The 15605-nt window shown below is 33.8% G+C and overlaps 2 protein-coding genes across 3 annotated transcripts; one reads left to right on the top strand and one right to left on the bottom strand.

Annotated features, from left to right (window-relative positions):
- Positions 1-6379: 6379 nt before the first annotated feature.
- Positions 6380-6862, top strand: LOC144555618 (chaperone protein dnaJ 20, chloroplastic-like). The gene has a single exon (XM_078304014.1). It carries the CDS (start codon positions 6380-6382, stop codon positions 6860-6862), a length of 483 nt encoding a protein of 160 aa, XP_078160140.1.
- Positions 6863-7439: 577 nt separating this feature from the next.
- On the bottom strand, positions 7440-14897 carry LOC144555432 (putative ADP-ribosylation factor GTPase-activating protein AGD14). Of its 2 annotated transcripts, XM_078303755.1 has the most exons (14): positions 14540-14897; positions 14259-14320; positions 13979-14066; positions 13829-13890; positions 13448-13544; positions 12987-13346; positions 12380-12742; positions 12204-12308; positions 11969-12082; positions 11017-11130; positions 8786-8863; positions 8592-8691; positions 8460-8505; positions 7440-7904 (listed from the first exon to the last, which is right to left on the bottom strand). In XM_078303755.1, exons 1-14 carry the CDS (start codon positions 14633-14635, stop codon positions 7853-7855), a joined length of 1737 nt encoding a protein of 578 aa, XP_078159881.1. In that variant the 5' UTR covers positions 14636-14897; the 3' UTR covers positions 7440-7852. The 2 variants fall into 2 exon arrangements, 1 of the variants encoding a protein (XP_078159881.1); XR_013512046.1 differs by lacking the exons at positions 7440-7904; positions 8460-8505 and adding an exon at positions 9280-9343 and having other exon boundaries at positions 8671-8691; positions 14540-14894.
- Positions 14898-15605: the final 708 nt, after the last annotated feature.

Genomic DNA, 15605 nt, shown 5'->3' with positions numbered 1-15605 from the left:
TAACCAAAATTGTGTATTTGATTATGTTACTATACTTGATCTTTGGGATATAGATGCTTATATTCCTGTGAAGGATTCAAATCCAGTTGAGTTAATCAGATGGGCGGTTCTTTGGAATATTTGATTAGAGAGGAACATAATTATTTTTAGGGATGATACAACTAGAATATAGGTACCCAAATCATTTTTATTGCTCAGTTTTGGTGTAAACATAAAAAAAATGAGGGTAGTTCTAAATTGCATCTTATGCTTCCTTGTGATGTCAAGGCATGTCAGGAAATTTACTTTATGAATAAAAAATATGTTAAGGACTAATTTATTTTTTCATAAAATCTACAAGGACCAGAACATGATATTTTCCATTTATTCATCTATTTCAATTTTCAACAAAGGCGTTAGTTGAAAAATAAAGTATCGAAATTATAAATCAAACAAAACCCAATCGCTGTGATATTTTTGAGAAATATGATTGACAGGAGGGACTAATTCGAAAAAATGCACCGAATAATTACAAAGTATGCAAAGTAAAACGTTTGGTTTAATTGCAGCTCACCTAATAACTACACAGTAATCGGTATGCAAAGTAAAACGCCCGGTCTTGAATCTTGATTGCAGCTCCCTTTTCTTTTCTTTTTTAAGAGATGAAGGTGCATTCCAGTTTCGAGATTAACATGAAAATTAGAAAGATTGTAATGTATATTTTTTTTTTGGAAAATTCCGGTTTTGTTTTCAATTTTTATTAAAAGATCTAACGTAATCCTTAAATTTTCATTTGTACTAAATTAGTTTTTGAACTTTTGAAAAAAATAAAAAAAAGAGAGTCGTCGCTTCACATTTCCACCAAGTTTAGTAATTGAACATTTAAGAGAAAAATTGATCTTCTAACAAGCATTTTAGAAAGAAAAATATAATTTTCTACAATAGTCTTCTTATATTATTATGTTGTGTTTGTTTAATTAATTTTTGTCTTCTGATTTGTTTAAATTGTGCTTGTTTTATTATATATTTTTAAAATTGTCTTGAAACTATTTTGTTTAAATTGTGTTTGTTTTATTATATTATTAAATTGTGTTTGTTGTTTATGAATAAATAAAATAGCTTCAAGAGTAACTTTGATTTTGAAAATTATGGTTAGTATATGAAATGAATAAACTTCACAATTTTGGTCTTATATTTGATTAATTAATTTAATATTGCTTAGAAAATTTAGACTTATGTTGCTGATGGAGAAGAAATAATAAACAAGTATTAAAAAATATTAACAAATCATTCTTGTTAAGAACAAAAAATAATTGGAAGTTCAAAGTTTTCTAAACCAAAATAATTATTAAACAAAGTTAATTTGAAAAGACGAGTTGCGAGCTCCAGTGATTGAGAAAAAAAACTTAGGTCAAAGTCAATTTTTTTTCTTCACAAATTATAAGAGGAGTTGCGAATGAAAATGGGTAATTTAACTATTGCACCGAACACTACATTGGAAAAGTAACCTATTTAGTTTTTTTGCCAAGAAAAACCATAGAAACATGGTAAGCTGAATAGGCCCTCACAATACAACCAAATACTCATTTTGACATTTTTCATAACTTTTCTAGTGCATATAGGCATGTTTCCCTAATTTGATTTGTGAGTTCTCAAACTTGTAAAATCTCATTCCGCATAATTCTGTGACAATCGAATATACTCTTAGGGCATGTTCGTTTGTCGCGGGATTACACGGGATGGGAATTGACGGGGATAGAAACTCACCTTTGTTAAAGTAGAAACCCATGAACACGGGTACACACAGTGTTCGGTTGTACCGTGAGAATAGTTGTAGAAAATTTTATTTTTCCTTCTAAAATACTTAATAGCAATACAATTATACTTATTAATAGTTATTAATAAAAATTAAATAAAATGATTAAACAATAACATAATAATATTTATTAATTATTATTTCTTAAATTAAAATTTTGTAAAAAAACCAACTGTTTTATTAAAATGCATTAAATATTTCTTAGAGTATCTTGCATATAGGCTTATTTTTAGTCTTATATTTCAATTCTTTTATTAATAATTTTAAACTATTAGCTTAATCACAACATGATAAAGGATAAAATATATATTTTAGTTTTTTATGTACCACGGACAAGTCAAGAAGTATTCAAAATTTTCAACTTGTAGCTAAATCTAATTTGATATTAATAATTAATTAATTATGATAAAATAGTATAATCACGTTAAAAAACAACAAAACTTATTTGGTCTTTATATTGGGAGAGAAAAAATGACCTCTGACTCAATTTAATTTATCCCATTAAAACAGTGAATTTGGAAGAGAAAAAGTGAAGTATATGGGAACTTAATAGGAATTTAATTGAGAATAATCTTAGCTGCCGAACATCCAATGGGAACAAATGTCTAAATACTGTTTTTTCCAATCAAATCCTTGATTACTGAACAGGATCTTATAGATTTAAAGTTTTGACGAATACATATTTAAAATTTGAGTTAGATAGTGAGCTTTTGATAATTTATTGAAACCGTTCAATCCGCTTCAAAATCTGTACTGACAATTTATTTTAAAAATCTGTCCCACGAATATAAATGAGTGCATCAATCATAATGTGAAATGAACGATTCCAAACGAACATTAAATCAAATTTTGTCTCATGTCCATGGTAAAATCATGTTATAGGCTATAACACGTATGCGTACACACAAAAGTTCCCTTGGAGAGGAAGAAAACCCCGATTTTTTTTATTAATACCCTAAAAAATAAAGAAAATATCAAATATGCCCTCTAATTTTTTTTTTCAAATTTGCCCGGACTGCCCAAACGTGGAGCGGCCAGGTTTTTCTACCAAACCGCCCCGCACACGGGCGGTCAACTTCTTTTTTGTTTTTTTTTTTAACCAGACCGCTCGGGGGTGGGGCGGTCAGCTACAGTATTTTATTTTCTAGAAATCTTAATATTTTCATAGAAATGAGAAAATAATATACAAGCTAAATCCCGCTCAGACATCAAATTTCATGCAGAAGGCTGAGAAGCTTTGTCGGACCCATAACAAAGCCCAAAATATTAATTCATAGGGAAAATGATCGGAGAGCATATTTTAAAAAAGATTGATATTTATCATAATTTAATTCATTCTAAGCACCATTTCGCCAATTGTCATAATTATTTCTCATGATTTAGTTAATTCATCTAATATTTCAGTATATGCAATTAAAATCAAGACCTTATCAACTATAAGTAATCAAATTGAATCGTTGATTGAGATGCTACAAATTAACCACATTACAAAAATTTATGTATATGAAGATGACATGACACATGAGTGTTTTGAAAGAAAAATAAAGTTTAACTCGCAATGATGCATGCATACATGAGGGAAAATATAATAATAATTACTGACATGATTTTTAAATTTACCAATTAAGAAATATAATAAGCTAAACCCATAAACTTTACAAATTGGTGTTGAAAATTGTAGGTGCGATGGTATATTGACCATAAATTTTTTGTGTGTCAACATATATTAACTTTTTTTATACGCATAAGCGACAATAAAATAACCACATAATTTAATTTGTTTCTGTATGACAAAATAAATTTGAAATAAATCTGATCCAATTGAAATCTCAATAGCGTATACACATTTGAAAGGTTTAAACTTGAACTTTGTTGTAAGCAAGTTTTCTTGATTTAAATTTTCGGGGATGATCGAATATATATATGATAAAATATAATGTAAAGCATCAATCGATCGGAAGAGAAAAGGCAAAATGGAAAATCACTAACAAATGCGAAGCAGCTGATGCAAACCAATACCAACTTCCACATTATACGCTGCAACCTGCAATATTTGATACGGATTCTCTTCCTTGGAAAAGTTTTAAATTTGGTATAAATTCTAAAGGAAATCCTTGGTATAAATTTGGAATAAATTCTAAAGATATGAAACACTTGGATCTCTTAATATAATAATAATAATAATAATAATTCACTGTAGCTGACCTCTCCGTTCTTGAGCGGTCTGGTCAAAAAAGAAGAAGAAGAAGAAGTTGACCGCCCACGTGCGGCGCAGTTTGATAGAAAAACCTGGTCACCCCACGTATGGGTGCTAGTGGTTTAATGGGCGGGCGGGTACGGGTACCCCGGGTATACCCAGGCACGGGTACGGGTACGTCTCGGGTACGGGTATGACGGGTACTAGGGTATACGGGTACGGATAGGTCGGGTATTTTTTTCAAAAACCATACCCTACCCGTCCTATACCCGTACCCGTGTACCCTTGACGGGTAGGGCGGTCCGGGTACGGGTAGGGCGGGTACGGATTTTTTTTTTTTCTGGTTTTTTTGTTTCAGTTTTTTTGTTGTTTTTTTTTTTGCTTTTTTTTCTGGTTTTTTTTTTCGTTTTTTTTTCATTTTTTTCCGTTTTTTTTCCTTATATTTTTTTTTCTGTTTTTGTTATGTGTTTTTTTTACTTTAAAACAATAAAATATAAATAAAAAAACAAAAATTAAAACAGAATTTTAAAAACATAAATTAATAAACAGAAATTAAAAACAGAATTTTAAAAACAGAAATTAAAAAACAGAAATTAAAACACAGAAATTAAAAAACAGAAATAAAAACAGAATTTTAAAAACAGAAATTAAAAAACAGAAATTAAAAGACAGAAATAAAAACAGAATTTTAAAAACAGAAATTAAAAAACAGAAATAAAAACAGAATTTTAAAAAAAGAAATTTAAAAACAGAAATGAAAAAACAGAAATGAAAAAACAGAAATTAAAAAACAGAAATAAAAACAGAAATTTAAAAACAGAAATTAAAAAACAGAAATTAAAAAACAGATATAAAAACAGAATTTTGAAAACAGTAATTAAAAAATAGATTTTAAAAAATAGAAATTAAGGGTTTGGGGGGGAATTTGAATTTGGAGTTTGAATTTGGGTCGGGTATAAGGGTACGGGTACGGGTAAGGGTAGACGGGTACCCCGGTAGGGTAAAGTCGGGTACGGGTAAGGTCGGGTACGGGTATGGTCGGGTAGGGTATAGTCGGGTATGGGTCCAAAAAACCCTGTCCGGTCCGGTTTTTGCCCCTACCCGAGTACCCGCGTACCCGACCCATACCCGCGTACCCACGTACCTGACCCGTACCCGCGTACCCGACCCATACCCAGGCTCGGGCACGGGCGGGCAGGGCAGGGTATACCCGACCCGGGTATTATTAATACACTAATGGGCGCTCAGGACAAATTTGAAAAAAAAAAAAAAATTAGATGGCAGATTTGATGTTTTTTTTTCTTTATTTTTTAGGGTATTAATAAAAAAAACGGAAGAAAACCTGTTGATTTGGAAAGAATATGGCTATCCGTGGTATCAAAAAATGGTTTCTGGATGATGCTTATGCATACAGAAAAGAAAAGAAAAAATTGACGCACCTTCATGTTTTTCATTACCTACATATAATAACCTAAAAATTCTATCAATAAGTTAATGAAAAAGGTGAAAGTGCGGTAAATTTTCTTTCTTTTCCATGGCATGATCCAGATTTTTTTTTTTTTTTTTCTAAATCATGCCAAGCATATAGAAAAGAAAGAAAATTTGCCGCACCTTCAAGTTTTTCATTTAACTTATTAATAGAAACTTTAGGTTATTATATATAGGTAATGATATTTACATAGAATAACCCTCATTTTTCATTTAACTTGTTAATAAAAACCTTAGGTAATTAGTAATTACCAATCCTTTGGAGTCACCCTTTAAAAAATTTCTAATTTTACACGGAAGTTTTACATAAATAAAGAAAGAAAATTTTCTGGATCATGCCATGCATATAGAAATGAAAGAAAATTTGCCGGACCTTCACGTTTTTCATTTAACTTATTAATAGAAACTTTAGGTTATTATATGTAGGTAATGATATCTACATATAATAACCCTCATTTTTTCAGTTAACTTATTAATAGAAACTTTTAATTAGCAATGCTTTGAAGTCCCTTTAAAAAGTTTCTATTTTTACATGGAAGTTTTACATCAATAAACAAAGAAAATTCCTCATTTATATCGCTTGCACTAGAATTCATATGAACCAATAAGGTAACTCAAATTTTAAGTTTAGATCCAGACCATCTGATATGTTTTAGCACGAAATTAGAAAAAAAAAACATGTGCATTTCACCTCGGACCAAATTAGCTTGGATTCTTATCGGACAGTCGGGATCTAAACTCAAAAAAAAAAAAAAATTACTGTGTACGGCCGCTAGAACCATAAACCCGTTTTAAAAGCGCCATGCTTTATTCTCTACTCTACTTTCTTATAAAGACGGCAACCACCCTTTTCATAAGCAAAACTTTGTTTTATTTTTTTCTAATTACTTCCCTGAACAATGCTTCGCCTCTCCAATCCAATTCATCACGCAACCACTCTCTCCTTCTGCGACTCGAATCAACGAAGAGCGGGACGACTTCATGTTACTGCATCAGTTGTAGCTAAACAGACGCCAACCTTGTACGACACCTTGTTGATCTCACCGACGGCGCGGCAAGAAGAGATCAAAGCTGCATTCAAGAAGGCAGCGCTGCGCTGCCATCCGGACACCTGTCAATCACCTGCCGACAAGCAATTGTTCACCGAGCAATTCAAGCAGGCCCGCAAGGCATATGAGGTTCTGTCTGATCCTCTTCATCGGCTTTGCTACGATGTGTCTATAGGAATTGGAGATTCTTTTGTGAGGAAGGAAAGGAGAGAAGGATGCTGCGTCTGGGAGATCCAGTTGGAGGGGCTGAGAAGAAGAGCAAGATCGGAGGACACGTGGGCTGCGAGAGTGAGGCGGGCAAATCAGCAGGATCAATCTAGGCCGTCGGATTAGAGGTCGTGATGGCGTCTGTGTTGGGTTTTGCTTTGGGTTAGTCATATCAGGATTCATCTCAGCCGTTGGTTTAGTGGTTTCGCGGTTTAGTCTATTTAGATTACGGGCCTTCCCTGTTTGCAACTTTCCCGAAGTCCTTTAAAATTTTACTTTGTAGGCTGCTATGCCAGTAGGCGATGTTCTTCTAGAGCTTGAATTGGAAATGCTTTACCGTTTGTAAATTACTTCAAATACCTACTAAATTATAAAATACAATGCATAGAATAATTTTGCTATTTTGTTGGGCATAATAACCTCAGGCATGCATCAACTTGGGCATAACTATATGTTGATCAAACAAAAATCAAATAGAAACATGAAACGTTATACGTGTTGACATGTTTGCGACATTCTGCAGAAAATTTGGATTACACGATGAATGAAAACGATGTGAGATCCTCTAGAAATTTTGGCGCTACGCAGAAACTATAGGCGTCGTCAATAGAAAGAATTGCGCACCAATCCATTCCATTGTTTCTAAAATGGAATTGGGTTTTGTCCAAAGGGCTTTGGACAAAATCCAATCCAAAGCCGGTCCAAACGACAAAACCAAGAGAATCAGATACCAAATTGGGAAGTCTTAACTAAAATATGCAAGTCAATATGTAACAGATAATAAGCTAGTTCTACCTAGAGTCAAAACCATAACAGCATCTATGACACTTTTACATACTGCCACAAATATTCACTGACCGGTACCTAAAGCCATACCTGATGCAACTTTTTCCAAAAATACAAAAAAGCTTCACCTACCTCCATTCCATTCCTTTGCGATGTATTCAAGAATAATGCCAACTCACACAGGGATGCTACATCATCGGGCACGATCTTACCGAGAACCGAGCAGCTCCAAAAATTAATTTTATCCAATCAACTTTCACCAATCAGAACTATGCATTAGTGCTTAAACGTGGCATGAACCAATTTGGTTCTTGCACACATTTTCCCATTTTAGGCAAAAGGATTTCCACTTGCAGATGCAACAACAGTTGGAGCTATGTTCCTGAGAAGAGAATTGTTTCACAGAATTAGAGAAAATTGATATACTGAAATATTCAGAAAATTTCATTGATTGTGTTGTGTGCGTGCTCGCTTACTCTTAATTCATCCCATTTAGGGTTTTTCTCTTTTGTGCATTTAACCACAAGGTAACCCGGCTAACTCCCAATTTCTTATGACATTGCATTATGTTCTTTGAAATGATATTAAGCTCAAGTTTTCTCTCAAACATTACCTACAAATTGAGCCACATTACCTACTTCCATTATGAAATAATTACAGTATACTAAGCTAAACAAGAAACCAAATATGTTGGGCAAATAAATGAACATAAAAAAGTATTAAAGTTTTTGTTTGAGGCACCTCTATCTAGTGTTGCTTTAAAACCACATTTTATTTTGGCTGAAGCACTCCCAGACCAAGATATACCAAATAATGGTCAAAACAGTTGAGAGTATTAGTATTAGGAACTGGTACCAAAAAGCCATAAATCATAAATCCATGATCCCAAAAGGACCAATCAATCAATATGATTATAAGATAATAGGAAATGACGTACTGAAATGGAGAGCTCGGAGCTTGTGAGGCCAAGCATGTCATCACACCTATATTGCAGCAATGTATATCAATTAATGTTCACAGAAATAGATTAGTCATCAATTAAAACTGATGCATAAAAACAAAAAGTGACCTTGTGTAAAAGATGTGGAATAACCAGAAACAGCTTCAAGAAAAGAATCAGGAACTCGAGGATCTGGCAATGCTGATTGCAATGAGCCCATGTCCATAAACTACGCAAAGAATTCAATTAGTTTGACTAAACTTCATTTTCTTGCAATATGTTTGTCCGTGGATAATTGCAGATTTCATAGACAAACAAATTACCATACTAAGAGCATCGGAATGTGTGCCAATTGGTATATCAAAGGGATTAGTTGATATACTCTCTTCAAGTTTTCTACCCTGCAATACATGAGTAAAAATCCTAAATTAGATGACAGAATAAAAAATATAACAGTGTCTTAAGCAGATTTTAGCTTTTTTTAAACATGAACTGAGTCTTTATTGATTGACAACAGTCTCCCAAGTGTTCCAATAAACAAATCAGCTTGAAAGGAAAAAATGGCAATTAGGCTATATTATGAGAAATTTTGGGGTGAAACAAAGAAATAGTTGTAGCTTGGAAAAATATTCAACAATTATTGTGAACAGAAAAGGTTGACTCATCTAGAACGGGAAAGACAAAGTTAATTCAAGATTAACCTTAGAATTTGATATCCCATTATAGTGATTTAATCTTTTGATTGTTAATCGCCAACCCTCCCCCTCCCCCATTTTCAAAATAAAGTTTGATTTCCAATTAAAAAACAAGAAGAAACTTGATCCTATATCCAGATAATTCCCATTCCAGGCATGTATACAGTTGAAGAGTTCACTAGATTTCTATCATTTAGAACAAAAAACAGGTTATGAGTGTGCAAGTATTTTTGCACGATGAAATATTACATTTAATCATGAAGTTAAGATTTGTTGTAAGATCGCACACTTTACCAGTCTGTTAATAATTTTATTACTTGACTAGTTTTCTAAATAATTAATCATGAGGTTCCATTTGAACAATATCAGAATTGGCCCTCAGGGCACTACAGAAAGGATGATGGTTTGGCTGTTTAACTTTAACTTAGCTAAGATGCTTTGGAGAATAAAATCTGCAACATCACAGCAACTATATAGGGTACCCACTAAATGCAGTTAGAAGTTCCGACTTTCATATACCAGTAACTTTTAATATGATGAAACCCTCAGAATATATAGTGGTGACAGTTCCATCTCCCAAACAAGTTAAAGAGCTTAAAATTCCAATCCATTCAAGTTCACCAGATGTCACCGAACTAAAGCCTATGTTGGTCGCTCAATTTTGATACTCTCCAAAGTCACTAAACTTATATTTCAGTTCAATTTGAGTCACTCCATTTGAATTTCATATTTTGCACAAAGTATATATATATTTTTATGTCAAAATAATCTTTCCTAAAAAAAAGAGTTTGTGAATTAATCAGCCCCCCTTGACATGACAAGCACGTAGGACCAACTTCTTTTTCAAAATTATATGGAACTGCATAAAATAATTTGCAAGATTTCAATGACGGCAACTTGTGTAATCATATTATTTTTTCCAATACACCACTATGGAACAATTTGTTCGACCTATAGCTGTCGAATGGATCCAATAAATTGACAAAACTATTTCATGATTAGTCTGAAATTTCAATGTCAAATGAATGGAGTGACTATCTGGGCCCGTATATAAAAATGTTGGGTCATTCTGGAGGCACAAACCTACGTTGAGTGATCGAATTAAATTAGGGTTTCTTTACGACTTCATCTGAAATTAACCCCTTTTTTTTCCTAAGGAGATTTAATTGACAAAAGTAGAACATAACAACAACAGGTAAAGTGTCCTAAAGTATGGCAGACACCAGACAGTGATACTATAGAAAGATGATAACAAATGCAAAAGGAAGCTACAAGTACTTGACTATGATTATACTAGAACTTCTAATATACACTATTTGAGAATGAACACTTGACTGAGAAAGTGTTCCTAGTAACATGAAAATATAAATATATGGATTTTCAATAGATAGTAATCAACAAATTACAGTTTAGTTCTCTAATAAGTCAAGTCTTTGCTTTCAAAATTAAGTTTATAGAAATAAGAACCTGACTTGCACGATTCTATTTTCGCCAACATTTTTTGAAACAGAGAAATTTCAAATTAGAGTCAACCAGCCTCTAGCAAGGGACTGCTTTTAGACTTTTCTTTTTGTTTTGTTTAAGAAAAGAAGCCACGGCCAGAGAAATTGTAACTTTATTCTAAATTACAATCAGGAGTCATCAAGAATATGCATTTTTTAAGCTTGGGCCAATGATACTTCAACAAAATTATCATTTTAATAAAATTCATCAGCATTTTGGACCATACAAATACACTTGTCCAATATTGCATTTGATTTACATGCCAAATTTCATTTGTATTCTATTAAGCCTTGTAAGGCAACTGAAAGTACAAAACTTAAACCAGCAAAAAGCCAAAAAATAGAATAACTGCATACCTCTAGAGGAACCATAGCTGAAGGAAATAACTCGGCCACACCATCAAACGGGTTGGTTAAATTAGGTAGCTCTTCAATAGTTAAGTTATGGACCCAAACCTTGGTGGGAAGAACCTGGAAAAGAAAATCAAAGCCATGAGATCATAGGTATGAAAATAAACAGGGAGGCTTCATAGAAATTATATCTATACTGGTCCTTTTGTGGCACCACGACGGTGGATTCTACTAACTGTACCTACAGTCAGCATGGTGATCTTTATGTTGTCTCATGCATAAAATGACCAACAGACCATGATGTATGGTCCAAAAGAAAGAGGGAAAACTGGTCAAATGGGCGGGCTTCCAAAATTAAATTCGATTTCAGCATTTCCATCTTAAGGAATAGGTTGTACACCTGTTACATAAAACAAATAATTTCTATCTCAAGGAAACACCCCAAGTACTGGTGTTTGTGAGTTTAGCGAACTAAAGCCAGACCCTAGATGTATAAAACAAATAAGCGATGTGTTCCGGTATCGAATTATGTAGGATCAAGTTGATGTTATTCGATATCAGTAATCAATCATCCAGGTTGGGGAATCTCTCAGTGTTCTTTTGTCAGTTTGTGGTACATAAGATTTATGAGTGGACCCTTTTATGTAACTGTATATAATAGTCATGATTGCATCCAAGTAATAGGGACGGATATGTAACACATTCTTATTTTTATTGTAAGGTTATAGTAAATTTTTTATCTCGTGTCCGTCCGATTGTGTTATAATTTTTTATTAAATTAACTGACATGCCACTTCAGTGCAACCAGTGGGTTCAAGGATGGCAATCATGCTAATAAGACCTTCAAGTTGAATGAATTAGAAAAAAAAACCCTAAAGCCTATAAAACTGAGAAAAGACTTGTAGAAATTTGGGGAAGTAATATCGGTACATAAATAAACAAAAACGGCATATAATACCTCAGAAGTGTCATCAATTGCGAAAGGATTCTTCGTTGTTTGAGGTTCTTGTGCCGCAGTACTTGGCTCTGCAAATTTTGCATTTCCAGTGTTATTCTCGAAGGAGAGCCATGACTGCAAAATCGTTAAATTAGTTAGTATTAATTATTAAGGTTTATCATATATTACCAAAGAGGAACAAGATCTATTTAAACCTTCAATAAAAAATGTTCCCTGGTTCATGAAAAGCCAATACCTGGGAATTGCTGGTAGCAGAATATGGTATCTCGATTTTGTCAAACCCACTAAAAGCATGTTCCGAAACCACGCTTGAACTTGTATCCTCAAAAGCATTCCAAGCCTGTTTAAAGTAAGTTTGTGAGATTCTGTGGAAGTGTGGGAATAATTAACCAACCTGATAGATTCTCTCACCTGAGCGTTATTATTTGTCAGAACAGAGGACGATATGGGGCCGTTGAAATCCCCAGGAAATAGCTCTGTTAAAGGAGCAAAAGTTTCATTGCTGGAAGGAACTTTACGAGATGAGTTAAACTCATTCGTATGAGGGGATTTTATAGGAGGGGAGTCAAAGGTGGCCCATCCAACGTTTTCTGATGAGGGCTGTGAATTGACATGAGCAAAAAGATCTATAGGTGGGTCTGGAGAAACTGTAGCAGGCTTTTGCAATGTTGGTTCATCAAAAAGATCACGAGGTGCATCAGTAAAAGCACCAGAATCAGCCGATTTAAAAGAGGCAGAATCAAAGGATCCAACGCTGCCAGATGATGCCGTTCTCTGAGAACAAAAAAAACAATTGTTAAAAAACTTCCCAAGTCCCCTTTCAAAAAAAATTGAATTTAAGAAGTAAATCCTGGCAAACACAGGCAACAACAAACGGACCAGCTTGTACTAAATAGGCAAAAAATATATATAAAAAGGCTAATATACTAACAAACCAAAGGGTAAAGAACGACTTGAATGGAAAACTTTTGTATGCTTATGCCTAATTTACCAAAATGCTGAAAACAACTTAGCTTACCTTAGTATGAAGAGTTCCATTTGGATTGCTCTTAGAATGTAAGTCTTGAAAATTTGGAGACTGGCCTGCAAGCACAAATGGGTCACCGGGGCTGGAAGCAGAGAAATCCGAAACCCGAGAACCACAACTCTCATTTCCAAATCTTTCATCATAAGTTTGCTCCGGCTGACTCAGTGAGCTGCTTAAAAAGCTAGCAAGCTTTCCTTCATAATTCCCTTTGTCAGAACCTGGCTTCCTAGTCAGCATAGCTGGTTGCTTCCCATAGAGTCTCTCTTCGTATTGGTAGTCATAAGGCGGACTCTGTGAGTAGGAATGATATGAACTCGCCCTCCTGTGGTCTTCTGTTTGCCTTTTGTGATTCTAGAAAAGAGATATATGTTCTCAGTTCTAGCAGAATGAACATCACTCTGTAAAATCAGTTGCTTATAGAGAAATGAGTACGATAGAATTTTCGTTCTTACCTGTGTGTCCCTAGGAGGCTTTTCAAACACTTTACCTCCTGAATATTTCTTGTCCACATAGACACTTTTTATGAATTCTCTAATCTTGTCTGCATTGCTGCAATGTAACCACAAATTTGCATTAGAGTAAACAACTTGAGTTATGAATCTACCAAATAGTACATGTAAGAGATGCATAATCATGTTAAAAAAATTCAAAGATACAGAGTTGCCAATGAGAGAAATAGTTCACATAAAAGAACTTAAAGTGTGAATATTATTAGCTTTGTGTTGCTTTCTGGAAAGCTCTCATATGTATTACAAACGGTTCTGACAAACACCAACCTAATATAAGGCAGACGTGTGGAATGCTTAAAGAGTAAAGATGTGAATTTTCAATACCTGCTATCTGGCAATTTCATTTGCATCAGATCACAGTCTTTCAAGTATATTTCTCTAGCCCTCTGCAAATTGGAAACTCGTTTCAGTTAGTACTAATTGATATATTAAATAAATTATTAAAAACATTGAAGCCTTTGAAAAGAGAATCACCTGGTTACCACCCTTTTGTAGAGCATCAACTTCATGAGAGGTGAATTTAGCCATCGATACAGATTTTACACGGTGAGTGAACTCCCGGCTGTATAGCAAGTGCACATTTTAGATAAATAATAGAAGAACGAATGTAATGATCTGAAACATAGCTATCCTGGTAGATGCAAATAGTTTGGAGATATGTACGGAAATTTGAGATCCAAAATTGATTTCAAATTACTCCTCCCAGTGGATTGGATGAATTTGAATCCAAAATTAAAAAGAATGGAGCACTTACTGTATGCCACTGCATGTAACACAGACAAATGTCCAGAAATTCGTGCACACATACTGTGGACCCTGTTTAACAAAATCATAAATATAACAATCTTAACCTTTCTAAAGGCTTATAAAATAAGATAAAATAAAAAACGGACATGAATTGCAAATCATTAGCTATTTGGCAACCTTCCCATCCTGTTGGAAATAAGGATACTACCAAATAATCACTATGCCTGTTTTATTACTAGCAAATAGTAGTTGCATGAAGCCAAAATAAGCCTTGAAAGAGGGAATCACCATGCTATTGCAGTTGATACATCTTCGGTTCGGTGGAAGCTTCAATAAACCCCTGATTATCTTCTCGTTCCTCTCTTCCTCCTTTTTACTGATCATTTTCTCTCTCTCGCTCTCTGTACTTAACTCTTCTCTCCAATCAAAGTGGAGATCTGGTATTCTCGTGGAATGTTAATTCAAAAAGGCGCAAAATAAATCACTATTTCTTCGAGGAATCTCCTCAAATTGAAGTACTTCCTGCACGGATACGACAGATCTGGCTTTTACTTCGAAAAATGAGGCGAAAATTAGAGGAAGAGAGCCGTGGGAGAGGAGAGGTGAGCTTTCACAAGTGAAATGATTTATTTGAGTGAGAGAGAGAGAGAGGGAGGTGCATTTATTTTAAGTATAATTTGTGAACAGTCTTTTTTTAATTTGAAGTTTAAAACAGAAAAAGGAAATAGAATCTTTTGCTGATTTTCTGTATCAATACTATGGATAAATTTGTGGAAGTTGTAACGGCTATCAGCTATCTGAAATTCTGAACCGAAATCATTTTTCAAATCATTTATTAATCGTGAATTCAGCTCACATGTGACATGTCCATTTCAAAACTCGCTAGGAATCTTAGACTAATGATCTGTCACAGAGAATTTCCAAGGGAACTGCTTAGTGCTCTAGCGTGTGAAATCAGGAGCCGTTCAATGTCGAAAGAAAAAGAAAAAAATCAGGAGCCGTTGGATTTGTAGCGGTCGTTACTCAAACTAGGTCGAGCCTTGGGATTATTTTGGTTCCATCTTTTTACATGTGGAATTGTGGATCGATAGGTTAATTATTAATGTGGAATTGTGGATCGATAGGTAAATCTCCGTAGATAATTTTCTTCTATGTTACTGGAATTGCAACTTAATTTGAAGTTTTCGCGTCCAATTAGTCGTGTAGATCTCAAAAAAGAATTTGGCATATTCTTGATTAACATTAAACTATAAATTATTTTTTCATAATAATGACCGATATATATGCGGCTATGCACCGTAAATAATAGCAGAACCTCATTCTTAAAAAAAATCCATACTCCATACCTAAAAGT

This window comes from Carex rostrata, chromosome 6 (genome assembly GCF_964058835.1).
Source record: "Carex rostrata chromosome 6, lpCarRost1.2, whole genome shotgun sequence".
Lineage (NCBI taxonomy): Eukaryota > Viridiplantae > Streptophyta > Magnoliopsida > Poales > Cyperaceae > Carex > Carex rostrata.
This window is presented reverse-complemented; position numbering and strand designations above follow the sequence as displayed.

Bases quoted from the DNA above. Each gene is read 5' to 3' on its own strand.
- LOC144555432 (XM_078303755.1), bottom strand. From the start codon at position 14,635: ATGATCAGTAAAAAGGAGGAAGAGAGGAACGAGAAGATAATCAGGGGT. The intron at 13,891-13,978 runs GTGATTCTCTTT...TCCAATTTGCAG, and splicing joins TACAAAAGGGTGGTAACCAG to AGGGCTAGAGAAATATACTT. The intron at 12,083-12,203 runs GTATTGGCTTTT...ACGATTTTGCAG, and splicing joins CTGCTACCAGCAATTCCCAG to TCATGGCTCTCCTTCGAGAA.
- LOC144555618 (XM_078304014.1), top strand. From the start codon at position 6,380: ATGCTTCGCCTCTCCAATCCAATTCATCACGCAACCACTCTCTCCTTC.